The sequence below is a fragment of the Ranitomeya variabilis genome, chromosome 3 (assembly GCF_051348905.1).
Source record: "Ranitomeya variabilis isolate aRanVar5 chromosome 3, aRanVar5.hap1, whole genome shotgun sequence".
Classification (NCBI taxonomy): Eukaryota; Metazoa; Chordata; class Amphibia; order Anura; family Dendrobatidae; genus Ranitomeya; species Ranitomeya variabilis.
In genome coordinates, this window is record NC_135234.1 from 501,411,635 (window position 1) to 501,428,377 (window position 16,743).

General features: G+C 39.4%; 1 protein-coding gene across 9 annotated transcripts in view; it reads right to left on the reverse strand.

The window, feature by feature from the left end:
• NF1 (neurofibromin 1) overlaps positions 1–16,743 on the reverse strand; it is a 373,185-nt gene that overhangs the window by 13,449 nt on the left and 342,993 nt on the right. For all 9 annotated transcript variants that reach the window (XM_077296848.1, XM_077296844.1, XM_077296843.1 and 6 more), the window contains 4 exons: positions 7,931–8,031; positions 7,343–7,485; positions 6,713–6,759; positions 1,256–1,472 (listed from right to left, as the gene is read on the reverse strand). In XM_077296848.1, the coding sequence (XP_077152963.1) occupies positions 1,256–1,472; positions 6,713–6,759; positions 7,343–7,485; positions 7,931–8,031 (508 nt within the window). The remainder of the gene's footprint in view (positions 1–1,255; positions 1,473–6,712; positions 6,760–7,342; positions 7,486–7,930; positions 8,032–16,743) is intronic.

Here is a 16,743-nt window from a genome sequence, read left to right on the forward strand (position 1 = left end):
GTTTGTTTTTTTTACATTTACGCTGGTAACCACGGTAAACATCGGGTTACTAAGTGCGGCCCTGGGCTTAGTTACCCGATGTTTACCCTGGTTACAAGCAAACACATCGCTGGATCGCTGTCACACACAACGATCCAGCGATGTCAGCGGGTGATCAAGCGACGAAAGAAAGTTCCATACGATCTGCTACGACGTACGATTCTCAGCAGGGTCCCTGATCGCTGCTGCGTGTCAGACACTGCGATATCATATGGATATCGCTAGAACGTCACGAATCGTACCGTCGTAGCGATCAAAATGGCACTGTGTGACGGTACCCTTAGCCTTATTTGTATATCAATTAAAATGCTGATTTCTCAGTAACGGACTAGCCATGTACTGGTATTGCTGGACTTCTCTTTGAAACATGCACATATACAGTAAATCATTTGGCGCGGTGAAATCCTGGTGAAAGATTCCCTCTAAAGAGTGGATACTGACTACTACTCATAGGTGGCACTAGTGTTCACGTGCTCATCCTCGCCGAAGGCTATTTGCATATTTAAATCTGGTTCTAGGCCTCTCACCCAGCAGATCAGCTCTCCTGCTTTACAATGATGAGGTACAAACACCCCAAAACACGTTTGCTTATGGAGTTTGACCCTCCGTTATTCTAAACTGAACAATTTCTGTTACCAATGATCACCACTTTTCAATTTCATATATTTATATACTTTCACCTTAAAACGATAATTAACGTTTACTGATATTGAGTAACTACCAATTCCCAAGCCCAAAAAATACACATCTCCGTTAAGTCAGGAACTTTAGATAATTCTCGAAATTCTGGTGTCTGCAGAACGGAGGTTGTCGCTACAGACTATAGTAGAATCAGCAACTCGGGATCAGTACAAGTTAAGCAAATGGAAAATATTAATGTTATTCAATATAATAATGATAATTTGTGATCTTACACATGAAACATTGTGGCTTATTTGTTTGCCACCAAAATTTAGAATATAACACTCTAATGCAGAAGTTAAAAAACACTGCTCAAATTTTAGAGATTTTAGTTTCTGAAGAGAAAAAAAAATATTTCAACCACATAATTAGGTCCCTGCATAAGGTGAATCTGGTCAGTTAAATATATAAATTAGAATTTGAGCTAATGATGGGTAAATAATTTCTTAAGCAATGAAAACACTTGTCATTATCTGATAACATTAAAAGTTATTACATACAGTATATGCTCTCGATTGGCTCATACAGAACTAACCTGGGGAATGCTGGGAAGTGGCGAGAGAGGTCATTGAGTTGGATAGGTTAAGGTTAGCAGTAATACTTAGTTGGCTCTGCACAGCAGGAGGGTATGGAGATGTAGGTGTCAGCAGCGACTCCTCACTGGCTTCTTCATCAATAACAGGCAAGTACTTGTCAATCAAGGCATCAAGAAACTTTACTATGAGCTCAGCGTAGTCAGGAATTTGGGTTTGCTGATGAAAAAAAATGTTTGTTAGGAATCAATAACTGCAAATCTATTACAGAGTGCAAAACAACATAGTGTATAAATATACCACCAAGATACACACTGTAGGCATTGTAGTCTACCAGGATGGAACCTGTGCTGGCTGCTAGCAAACTGGAGACCCTCAAGAAAAAAAATACTTAATACAGTGAGGGTATGTTCACACAGAAAGCATAATTTTTCCACAGAACCGCAGAAAATATGAATCAAAACTTGTCACTGATTTTGCTGCAGACTCCATTATAAGTTTTGCAGAGAAAGAAAGCTGCAGAGAAAAATCTGCTGAATAAATTGACAAAGTGATGATGTAAAAGCTGCATTACAGGTCAATTTCGGCTGGTGAGTTTCCACGTGTGAGCATATCTTTAAAAGTTTTTTTCAGGAATTGGGAAAAAGAAGGAACTGTAATTATGGATAAATTCATAAATAAGTAGCAAATCATACTCGCTTTGTCTAGAAAGGTAATTACTATAGAATTAAAATGGCCACTGTTTCATAACATGGATAGAAACCTGCCCTAGCATAATAGTACAAATACTTGCGGCATAAGCTCCTCTTCCTCTCGCTTCATTTGGGGGATGTGCTTATAGTGTATATTCTGCTCTAATACTGGAGACACCAGGGATAATGGGGTAAGAGGAGGCTGCTCACACTGCTGTCCAACAAGATATAATACTGGAAATACTAGGGTAAGAAGAGGCTGATCACACTGCTGTCCACCCTGTCTACATGATATAATACTGGAGATACCATGGGAACTGGGGTAAGAGGAGGCTGCTCACACTGCTGTCCACAAGATATAATACTGGAGATACCAGGGATACTAGGGTAAGAGGAGGCTGCTCACACTGCTGTCCACCCTGTCTACATGATAAAATACTGGATATACCATGAGAACTGGGGTAAGAGGAGGCTGCTCACACTGCTGTCCATCCTGTCTACATGATATAATACTGGAGATACCAAGCAATACTGGGGTAAGAGGAGGCTGATCACATTGCTGTCCACCCTGTCTACATGATATAATACTGGATATACCAGGGATACTGGGGTAAGAGGAGACTGCTCACACTGCTGTCCACCCTGTCTACATGATACAATGCTGGAGATACCAGGAATACTGGGGTAAGAGGAGGCTGCTCACACTGCTCTCCACCCTGTCTACATGATATAATAATGGAGATACCAAGAATACTGGGATAAGGGGAGGGCTCATCACATTGCTATCCACCCTGTCTACATGATACAATACTGGAGATACCAGGAATAATGGGGTAAGAAGAGGCTGCTCACACTGCTGTCCAACCTGTCTACATGATATAATACTGGAGATACCAGGGATACTGGGGTAAGAGGAGGCTGCTCACACTGCTGTCCACAAGATATAATACTGGAGATACCAGGGATACTAGGGTAAGAGGAGGCTGCTCACACTGCTGTCCACCCTGTCTACATGATAAAATACTGGATATACCATGAGAACTGGGGTAAGAGGAGGCTGCTCACACTGCTGTCCATCCTGTCTACATGATATAATACTGGAGATACCAGCAATACTGGGGTAAGAGGAGGCTGATCACATTGCTGTCCACCCTGTCTACATGATATAATACTGGATATACCAGGAATACTGGGGTAAGAGGAGGCTGATCACATTGCTGTCCACCCTGTCTACATGATATAATACCGGAGATACCATGGGAACTGGGGTAAGAGGAGGCTGCTCACACTGCTGTCCATCCTGTCTACATGATATAATACAGGAGATACCAGGGATACTGGGGTAAGAGGAGGCTGCTCACACAGCTGTCCACCCTGTCTACATGATATAATACTGGAGATACCAGGGATACTGGGGTAAGAGGAGGCTGCTCACACTGCTGTCCACCCTGTCTACAGGATACAATACAGGAGATACCAGGAATACTGGAGTAAGAGGAGGCTGCTCATACTGCTGTCCACCATGTCTACATGATATAATACTGGAGATACCAGCAATACTGGGGTAAGAGGAGGCTGATCACATTGCTGTCCACCCTGTCTACATGATATAATACTGGATATACCAGGAATACCGGGGTAAGAGGAGGCTGATCACACTGCTGTCCACCCTGTCTACATGATATAATACCGGAGATACCATGGGAACTGGGGTAAGAGGAGGCTGCTCACACTGCTGTCCACCCTGTCTACATGATAGAATACTGGAGATACCAGGGATACTGGGGTAAGAGGAGACTGCTCACACTGCTGTCCACCCTGTCTACATGATACAATGCTGGAGATACCAGGAATACTGGGGTAAGAGGAGGCTGCTCACACTGCTCTCCACCCTGTCTACATGATATAATAACTGGACATACCAGGGATACTGGGGTAAGAGGAGGCTGCTCACACTGCTGTCCACCCTGTCTACATGATATAATAATGGAGATACCAAGAATACTGGGATAAGGGGAGGGCTCATCACATTGCTATCCACCCTGTCTACATGATACAATACTGGAGATACCAGGAATAATGGGGTAAGAAGAGGCTGCTCACACTGCTGTCCAACCTGTCTACATGATATAATACTGGAGATACCAGGGATACTGGGGTAAGAGGAGACTGCTCACACTGCTGTCCATCCTGTCTACATGATATAATACTGGACATACCAGGGATACTGGGGTAAGAGGAGACTGCTCACACAGCTGTCCACCCTGTCTACATGGTATAATACTGGAGATACCAGGGATACTAGGGTAAGAGGAGGCTGCTCACACTGCTGTCCACCCTGTCTACATGATACAATACTGGAGATACCAGGAATACTGGGGTAAGAGGAGGTTGCTCACACTGCTGTCCACCCTGTCTACATGATACAATACAGGAGATACCAGGAATACTGGGGTAAGAGGAGGCTGCTCACACTCCTGTCCACCCTGTCTACATGATATAATAATGGAGATACCAGGAATACTGGGGTAAGGGGAGGGCTCATCACATTGCTATCCACCCTGTCTACATGATATAATACTGGAGATACCAGGAATAATGGGGTAAGAAGAGGCTGCTCACACTGCTGTCCAACCTGTCTACATGATATAATACTGGAGATACCAGGGATACTGGGGTAAGAGGAGACTGCTCACACAGCTGTCCACCCTGTCTACATGATATAATACTGGAGATACCAGGGATACTGGGGTAAGAGGAGGCTGCTCACACTGCTGTCCACAAGATATAATACTGGAGATACCAGGGATACTAGGGTAAGAGGAGGCTGCTCACACTGCTGTCCACCCTGTCTACATGATACAATACAGGAGATACCAGGAATACTGGAGTAAGAGTCGGCTGCTCATACTGCTGTCCACCCTGTCTACATGATATGATACTGGAGATACCAGCAATACTGGGGTAAGAGGAGGCTGATCACATTGCTGTCCACCCTGTCTACATGATATAATACTGGATATACCAGGAATACTGGGGTAAGAGGAGGCTGATCACACTGCTGTCCACCCTGTCTACATGATATAAAACCGGAGATACCATGCGAACTGGGGTAAGAGGAGGCTGCTCACACTGCTGTCCACCCTGTCTACATGATAGAATATGGGAGATACCAGGAATACTGGGGTAAGAGGAGGCTGCTCACACTGCTCTCCACCCTGTCTACATGATATAATACTGGAGATACCAGGGATACTGGGGTAAGAGGAGACTGCTCACACTGCTGTCCACCCTGTCTACATGATACAATACTGGAGATACCAGGGATACTGGGGTAAGAGAAGGCTGCTCACACTGCTCTCCACCCTGTCTACATGATACAATACAGGAGATACCAGGAATACTGGAGTAAGAGTCGGCTGCTCATACTGCTGTCCACCCTGTCTACATGATATGATACTGGAGATACCAGCAATACTGGGGTAAGAGGAGGCTGATCACATTGCTGTCCACCCTGTCTACATGATATAATACTGGATATACCAGGAATACTGGGGTAAGAGGAGGCTGCTCACACTGCTGTCCACCCTGTCTACATGATAGAATACGGGAGATACCAGGAATACTGGGGTAAGAGGAGGCTGCTCACACTGCTCTCCACCCTGTCTACATGATATAATACTGGAGATACCAGGGATACTGGGGTAAGAGGAGACTGCTCACACTGCTGTCCACCCTGTCTACATGATATAATAATGGAGATACCAGATGATATAATAATGGAGATACCAGGAATACTGGGGTAAGGGGAGGGCTCATCACATTGCTATCCACCCTGTCTACGTGATATAATACTGGAGATACCAGGAATAATGGGGTAAGAAGAGGCTGCTCACACTGCTGTCCAACCTGTCTACATGATATAATACTGGAGATACCAGGGATACTGGGGTAAGAGGAGACTGCTCACACTGCTGTCCACCCTGTCTACATGATATAATACTGCAGATACCAGGAATACTGGGGTAAGAGGAGGCTGCTCACATTGCTGCCCACCTTGTCTACATGATATAATACTGCAGATACCAGGGATACTGGGGTAAGAGGAGGCTGCTCACATTGCTGTCCACATGATATAACACTAAGATACCAGGAATACCGGGGTAAGAGGAGGCTGCTCATACTGCTGTCCACCCTGTCTACATGATATAATACTGGAGATACCAAGGGTGCTGAGATAAGATGTCATTCACACTTGAAGAGGCTGCTCACACTGCTGTCCACCATGTCTGTTCTGAATAGTGGAGATACCATGGAAGCTGAGGTGGCTAAGAAGAAGGTACTTGGACTTTCTCAATGCTGACGGCACATGGTTTAGGCTATTTGCATGTCACAGCACCAGAGCTTCCTACTACACATGTTTGCGAGCACATGTCCTATTAACATTGTAGGTTTCTGTTCTGTTACTGCAATAACACAATGGCTATTTTAATTCTTTTTGGGAATTATCTACGTAATAAAAATGATTGTGATTTGTTAAATATATTTATTCATTTATTTGTAATGACATTTCCTTCAGTTTTTTTTCTTCCTTTTACTGGAGAACCATGATTTTGTTCTATTTTGTTATGCTAATCATTTTCATGGTGTAAAACTACAGAGTATCGATTTAAAAATCCACTCGTTATAAATAAACCAAGGATTTGCAAACTAATAGCACCGTATAAACTTTGCATTGAAGCACTTCACAACATTAATATTCTTTACCTTTGAGAAAGGACCAGCAAACCTCCACAAGCCATTAAATCCAAAACCTGCAAAGGTAAAAACAAATAAGCAATTGATAAAGGATTTGAGGAAAACTGTAGATATACAAAATTGCTGACCAGAATTAGAGAAAGCAAGATATGGAAACACATGCTTTCCAAGAATAGCTAAATAAAGGTCTTCCTGGGATAGTAAGACTTACAACAGGCACATTAGAGGTGCTACAAGTAGTATGTTATAGGTTTTCTAGGTACAGAACAATCACAGACTATTGAATGGGTATAGAGTGGTTGTGCAGCCTTCAGAAAACAAGAGAGGCCTGGTATTGAACAGATTCTGCAATTTTCTGGATAATCAGCAGCTATTGTTGTGGTAAGCTTAAGTCACACACTCTGGTTGTTCAAATCTGTGCAAGAAATCAATTGGGTTTGCAAGAGCCGCTGAGCTCTCACTCAAAGAGCGGTAAGCAAGGAACATTCCTCTAATAAGTCTATGGTATATTCTTTAATATAGGAGAAACAAAAAAATGGATGGTTTACTGGTACGATTAATTCAGAAACTGCTGTAATCCAGTACCCGGATCGTGACTGATTAAAGACAGCAAGCAAGTTCACAGCACTTTACGCTTACTTTGCAGGTAAGATGGTTGATACTGTGGAGGAGATTCTTCATGGTACACCACGCTTTGCACAATCCCATGTATGGGATTCAATAAATTGGGGTCTTGACACAATGACAGAAGGGTGTTGATCTTGGAGTCCAATAAATTGTGTCTGAAATACAAAAAAAAACCACTTAAAACATTTTACAACTGAAACAGAACCAACATAATGAACACAAATTTTACATTTTCAGGATCAACGCCCTAATAGTAAAAAGTCCAAAACAATATCACACCCCTGATAAAACATTTATCAGGGGTGTCGGGACTGATGGAGACTAAAAGTGATTGTCTCTGGAGAGGTAAAAATCTAATGGTAAAATAAATAAAAGTGCCACCATAAACACTATGGCAAAATCCCCGATGTATCATACAGAAAAAATATACCCAATCCTTTGGTATAATATGATTCTAGTAGCTATTAGTAGCAAATTTAGAGGTGCGAATACACGGAAGAGGTTGTGTTATTTGCTTGTGGCGTTACAGATGAGATTATATTCCCTCAGTATAATACATAAAATGGCTTGTCAGAGTATTTGTAAATGAGAGATACTTACACCACTGGAAACACTTTGGGGAAGACCACACTGGCTTCAGCTAAGTATTCATAAAGGATACGCTGATCAAACTCATCTGTAGTGTATTTTACAAGCGTAGCCTGCAGAAATGAACATACAGTGTATATCGCATGATGCAGGTCTACATTACTACGGTGTATATAGCATGATGCAGGTCTATATTACTACAGTACATATAACATGATGCAGGTCTATATTACTACGGTGCATATAACATGATGCAGGTCTATATTACTACAGTACATATAACATGATGCAGGTCTACATTACTACGGTGTATATAGCATGATGCAGGTCTATATTACTACAGTACATATAACATGATGCAGGTCTATATTACTACGGTGCATATAACATGATGCAGGTCTATATTACTACAGTACATATAACATGATGCAGGTCTATATTACTACAGTACATATAACATGATGGAGGTCTATATTACTACAGTACATATGACATGATGCAGGTCTATATTACTACAGTACATATAACATGATGCAGGTCTAGATTACTACGGTGCATATAACATGATGCAGGTCTATATTACTACAGTACATATAACATGATGCAGGTCTATATTACTACAGTACATATAACATGATGCAGGTCTATATTACTACAGTACATATAACATGATGCAGGTCTATATTACTACGGTGTATATAGCATGATGCAGGTCTATATTACTACAGTACATATAACATGATGCAGGCCTATATTACTACGGTGTATATAACATGATGCAGGTCTATATTACTACAGTACATATAACATGATGCAGGTCTATATTACTACAGTACATATAACATGATGCAGGTCTATATTACTACAGTACATATGACATGATGCAGGTCTATATTACTACAGTACATATAACATGATGCAGGTCTAGATTACTACGGTGCATATAACATGATGCAGGTCTATATTACTACAGTACATATAACATGATGCAGGTCTATATTACTACAGTACATATAACATGATGCAGGTCTATATTACTACAGTACATATAACATGATGCAGGTCTATATTACTACGGTGTATATAGCATGATGCAGGTCTATATTACTACAGTACATATAACATGATGCAGGCCTATATTACTACGGTGTATATAACATGATGCAGGTCTATATTACTACAGTACATATAACATGATGCAGGTCTATATTACTACAGTACATATAACATGATGCAGGTCTATATTACTACAGTACACATAACATGATGCAGGTCTATATTACTACAGTACATATAACATGATGCAGGTCTATATTACTACAGTACATATAACATGATGCAGGTCTAGATTACTACGGTGCATATAACATGATGCAGGTCTATATTACTACGGTGCATATAACATGATGCAGGTCTATATTACTACAGTACATATAACATGATGCAGGTCTATATTACTACGGTGTATATAACATGATGCAGGTCTATATTACTACAGTACATATAACATGATGCAGGTCTATATTACTACAGTACATATAACATGATGCAGGTCTAGATTACTACGGTGCATATAACATGATGCAGGTCTATATTACTACGGTGCATATAACATGATGCAGGTCTATATTACTACAGTACATATAACATGATGCAGGTCTATATTACTACAGTGTATACAGTATATCATGATGCAGGTCTATATTACTACGGTGCATATAACATGATGCAGGTCTATATTACTACAGTGCATATAACATGATGCAGGTCTATATTACTACAGTGTGTATAGCATGATGCTGGTCTATATTACTACAGTACATATAACATGATGCAGGTCTATATTACTACAGTGTATACAGTATATCATGATGCAGGTCTATATTACTACAGTGTATACAGTATATCATGATGCAGGTCTATATTACTACAGTGTGTATAGCATGATGCTGGTCTATATTACTACAGTACATATAACATGATGCAGGTCTATATTACTACGGTGCATATAACAAGATGCAGGTCTATATTACTACGGTGTATATAACATGATGCAGGTCTATATTACTACAGTACATATAACATGATGCAGGTCTATATTACTACGGTGCATATAACATGATGCAGGTCTATATTACTACGGTGCATATAACAAGATGCAGGTCTATATTACTACAGTGTGTATAACATGATGCAGGTCTATATTACTACAGTACATATAACATGATGCAGGTCTATATTACTACAGTACATATAACATGATGCAGGTCTAGATTACTACGGTGCATATAACATGATGCAGGTCTATATTACTACGGTGCATATAACATGATGCAGGTCTATATTACTACAGTACATATAACATGATGCAGGTCTATATTACTACAGTGTATACAGTATATCATGATGCAGGTCTATATTACTACGGTGCATATAACATGATGCAGGTCTATATTACTACAGTGCATATAACATGATGCAGGTCTATATTACTACAGTGTGTATAGCATGATGCTGGTCTATATTACTACAGTACATATAACATGATGCAGGTCTATATTACTACAGTGTATACAGTATATCATGATGCAGGTCTATATTACTACAGTGTATACAGTATATCATGATGCAGGTCTATATTACTACAGTGTGTATAGCATGATGCTGGTCTATATTACTACAGTACATATAACATGATGCAGGTCTATATTACTACGGTGCATATAACAAGATGCAGGTCTATATTACTACGGTGTATATAACATGATGCAGGTCTATATTACTACAGTACATATAACATGATGCAGGTCTATATTACTACGGTGCATATAACATGATGCAGGTCTATATTACTACGGTGCATATAACAAGATGCAGGTCTATATTACTACAGTGTGTATAACATGATGCAGGTCTATATTACTACAGTACATATAACATGATACAGGTCTATATTACTACGGTGCATATAACATGATGCAGGTCTATATTACTACAGTACATATAACATGATGCAGGTCTATATTACTACAGTGTATACAGTATGTCATGATGCAGGTCTATATTACTACAGTGTGTATAGCATGATGCAGGTCTATATTACTACAGTGCATACAGAATAATGCAGGTCTATATTACTACAGTGTGTATAGCATGATGCAGGTCTATATTACTACAGTGCCTATAGCATGATGCAGGTCTATATTACTACAGTACATATAACATGATGCAGGTCTATATTACTACAGTACATATAACATGATGCAGGTCTATATTACTACGGTGCCTATAGCATGATGCAGGTCTATATTACTACAGTGTGTATAGCATGATGCAGGTCTATATTACTACAGTACATATAACATGATGCAGGTCTATATTACTACAGTACATATAACATGATGCAGGTCTATATTACTACAGTACACATAACATGATGCAGGTCTATATTACTACAGTACATATAACATGATGCAGGTCTATATTACTATAGTACATATAACATGATGCAGGTCTATTTTACATCGGTGTATATAGCATGATGCAGGTCTATATTACTACAGTACATATAACATGATGCAGGTCTAGATTACTACGGTGCATATAACATGATGCAGGTCTATATTACTACGGTGCATATAACATGATGCAGGTCTATATTACTACAGTACATATAACATGATGCAGGTCTATATTACTACGGTGTATATAACATGATGCAGGTCTATATTACTACAGTACATATAACATGATGCAGGTCTATATTACTACAGTACATATAACATGATGCAGGTCTAGATTACTACGGTGCATATAACATGATGCAGGTCTATATTACTACGGTGCATATAACATGATGCAGGTCTATATTACTACAGTACATATAACATGATGCAGGTCTATATTACTACAGTGTATACAGTATATCATGATGCAGGTCTATATTACTACGGTGCATATAACATGATGCAGGTCTATATTACTACAGTGCATATAACATGATGCAGGTCTATATTACTACAGTACATATAACATGATGCAGGTCTATATTACTACAGTGTATATAACATGATGCAGGTCTATATTACTACGGTGCATATAACATGATGCAGGTCTATATTACTACAGTACATATAACATGATGCAGGTCTATATTACTACAGTACATATAACATGATGCAGGTCTATATTACTACGGTGCATATAACATGATGCAGGTCTATATTACTACAGTACATATAACATGATGCAGGTCTATATTACTACAGTACATATAACATGATGCAGGTCTATATTACTACAGTACATATAACATGATGCAGGTCTATATTACTACGGTGCATATAACATGATGCAGGTCTATATTACTACAGTACATATAGCATGATGCAGGTCTATATTACTACGGTGTATATAACATGATGCAGGTCTATATTAATACAGTACATATAACATGATGCAGGTCTATATTACTACAGTGTATACAGTATATCATGATGCAGGTCTATATTACTACAGTGTGTATAGCATGATGCTGGTCTATATTACTACAGTACATATAACATGATGCAGGTCTATATTACTACAGTGTATACAGTATATCATGATGCAGGTCTATATTACTACAGTGTATACAGTATATCATGATGCAGGTCTATATTACTACAGTGTGTATAGCATGATGCTGGTCTATATTACTATAGTACATATAACATGATGCAGGTCTATATTACTACGGTGCATATAACAAGATGCAGGTCTATATTACTACGGTGTATATAACATGATGCAGGTCTATATTACTACAGTACATATAACATGATGCAGGTCTATATTACTACGGTGCATATAACATGATGTAGGTCTATATTACTACGGTGCATATAACAAGATGCAGGTCTATATTACTACAGTGTGTATAACATGATGCAGGTCTATATTACTACAGTACATATAACATGATGCAGGTCTATATTACTACGGTGCATATAACATGATGCAGGTCTATATTACTACAGTACATATAACATGATGCAGGTCTATATTACTACAGTGTATACAGTATATCATGATGCAGGTCTATATTACTACAGTGTGTATAGCATGATGCAGGTCTATATTACTACAGTGCATACAGAATAATGCAGGTCTATATTACTACAGTGTGTATAGCATGATGCAGGTCTATATTACTACAGTGCCTATAGCATGATGCAGGTCTATATTACTACAGTGCATACAGAATGATGCAGGTCTATATTACTACAGTGCCTATAGCATGATGCAGGTCTATATTACTACAGTGTGTATAGCATGATGCAGGTCTATATTACTACAGTGCCTATAGCATGATGCAGGTCTATATTACTACAGTACATATAACATGATGCAGGTCTATATTACTACAGTACATATAACATGATGCAGGTCTATATTACTACGGTGCCTATAGCATGATGCAGGTCTATATTACTACAGTGTGTATAGCATGATGCAGGTCTATATTACTACAGTACATATAACATGATGCAGGTCTATATTACTACAGTACATATAACATGATGCAGGTCTATATTACTACAGTACATATAACATGATGCAGGTCTATATTACTACGGTGTATATAACATGATGCAGGTCTATATTACTACAGTACATAAAACATGATGCAGGTCTATATTACTACAGTGTATACAGTATATCATGATGCAGGCCTATATTACTACAGTGCATACAGAATGATGCAGGGCTATATTACTACAGTGTGTATAGCATCTATAGTATCTATTATCTATCCATCATCTATCTCTATTATCTATCTCTCTGTTATCTATTATCTATCTATTATCACTCTACAGTGTCTATCTATATATCTATCTACAGTATCTATTATCTACTGTATTATATATCATATATCTACCTATTATCTATATCATCTATTTATTATCTATCTATTATATATCTATCTATTATCTATCTACAGTATCTATTATCTATCCATCATCTATCTCTTATCTATCTATCATCTACATCTAACTCTCTATTATCTATCTATCATCCATCTATTATCTATCTACAGTATCTATTATCTATATATCTATCTACAGTATCTATCTATTATCTATTATACATCTATTTAGAGTATCTATTATCTTATCTACTACAGTGTGTATAGCATGATGAATGTCTAGATTACTACAGTGTATATAATATGATGCAGGTCTATATTACTATAGTGCATACAGAATGATGCAGGTCTATATTACTACAGTGCATACAGAATGATGCAGGTCTATATTACTACAGTGCATACAGAATGATGCAGGTCTATATTACTACAGTGCATACAGAATGATGCAGGTCTATATTACTACAGTGTATATAGCATGATGCAGGTCTATAATACTACAGTGCATATAGCATGATGCAGGTCTATATTACTATAGTCTAGTGATGGCGAACCTTTTAGAGATCCAGTGCCCAAACCGCAATTCAAAACCCACTTAGTGCCCTGAATACTGAGGTTTTAGATTTGAAAGACAACTCGTACATTAGCGCGCTATAGAGTCAATGTCAAAGAGCTTGTAAGCACTGCACTCCAAGCATAAGATACTAACCACTAATTGTAGTGGAGGTCTGTTCTTCTGTGCTGAAAAACTCGGCTTATACAAGAGTATATACGGTAACTACTCACTTCAGCCAGTTCCAGCTCTGATCTGGTCCCTTCATATATCACAATCCTACCTGTGGGCACTAACACCACCACTCTCCTCAGCCCGCGCACAGACTGATGAGAGAGTGGCTACAGTGCTAATGATGAGGGAGATGGCGAGGGGGCTGAGAAGGCTCTGGGTGCCCAATCTGGCACGTGTGCCACAGGTTAGCTGCCACTGCTATAGTGCATATAGCATTATGCGGCTGTATATTACTATAGTGCATATAGCATGATGCGGCTGTATATTACTATAGTGCATATAGCATGATGCGGGTGTATATTACTATAGTGCACATAGCATGATGCGGATGTATGTTACTATAGTGCATATAGCATGATGTGGCTGTATATTACTATAGTGCATATAGCATGATGCGGGTGTATATTACTATAGAACATATATCATGATGTGGCTGTATATTACTATAGTGCATATAGCATGATGTGGCTGTATATTACTATACTGCATATAGCATGATGTGGCTGTATATTACTATAGTGCATATAGCATGATGCGGGTGTATATTACTATAGAACATATATCATGATACGGGTGTATATTACTAAAGTGAATATAGCATGATGCGGCTGTATATTACTATAGTGAATATAGCATGATGGATGTATATTACTATAGTACATATAGCATTATGCGGCTGTATATTACTATAGTGCATACAGCATGATGCGGCTGTATATTACTATAGTGCATATAGCATGATGCGGGTGTATATTACTATAGTGCACATAGCATGATGCGGATGTATATTACTATAGTGAATATAGCATGATGGGTGTATATTACTATAGTACATATATCATGATACGGGTGTATATTACTACAGTGAATATAGCATGATGCGGCTGTATATTACTATAGTGCATATAGCATGATGCGGCTGTATATTACTATAGTGCATATAGCATGATGCGGGTGTATATTACTATAGTACATATATCATAATGCGGGTGTATATTACTATAGTACATATAGCATGATACGGGTGTATATTACTATAGTGAATATAGCATGATGCGGCTGTATATTACTATAGTGAATATAGCATGATGGGTGTATATTACTATAGTACATATATCATGATGTGGCTGTACATTACTATAGTGCATATAGCATGATGCGGGTGTATATTACTATAGTACATATAGCATGATGCGGCTGTATATTACTATAGTGCATATAGCATGATGCGGGTGTATATTAGTAGAGTGAATGTAGTATGACGCAGGTCTATATTATTGCTGTGATACACTAAGGCCGAGTTCACACTTGCGTTTGGCTGGTCTGCGAATAGCTGCATACTTCCTCCCTTAAGCTCCGCCTATGTTGCGTTCCTGTGCGGTCGGCGGGCATGTCGAAACGCCACATGCGGACACATCAGCATACAACGCATGTCCCTAAGTACCCAATGTTAAAGATAGGTACGCAGGACGTATGTGGAAGTAGGCGGAACATAGGCGGGGCTTAAGGAAGTACACAGCCATACGCAGACCAGCCAAACGCAAGCGTGAACTTAGCCTAACAAAGGAAAAACAAAGAAAGTAGTCCAAAAATAGGTGAATCAATTGTACTTTATTGCTAAAAGCACTACTTTAGGCTACTTTCACACTAGCGTCGGGCACTGCACGCCGCAATGCGTCGTTGTGGAGAAAAAACGCATCCTGCAAAGTTGCCCGCAGGATGCGTTTTTTTTCTCCATAGACTTTTATTAGCAACGCACTGCGACGCAGTGCCACACGTCGCAACTGTCTTGCGACGGTTGCGCTGTGTTATGGCGGACCGTCGGCACAAACAAAGTTACATGTAAGTTTTTTTGCACGTCATGTCCGCCATTTTCGACCGCGCATGCGCGGCCGAAACTCCACCCCCCCCTCCCCGGACCTTACAATGGAGCAGTGGAAGCGTCGTAAGACTGGTTCCGCTGCCCACGTCGGGCATTTTTTTCACAGTATGCGTCAGTACGTCGGGCCGACGCAGCGCGACGACCCCGTGCCGACGCTGGTGTGAAAGCAGCCTTATCGTCGTTTTTCTTTTGTTCGTCTCTGTTTCATGGCGATAGGTCCGGTATAGTCTACTACAAACACACCCATG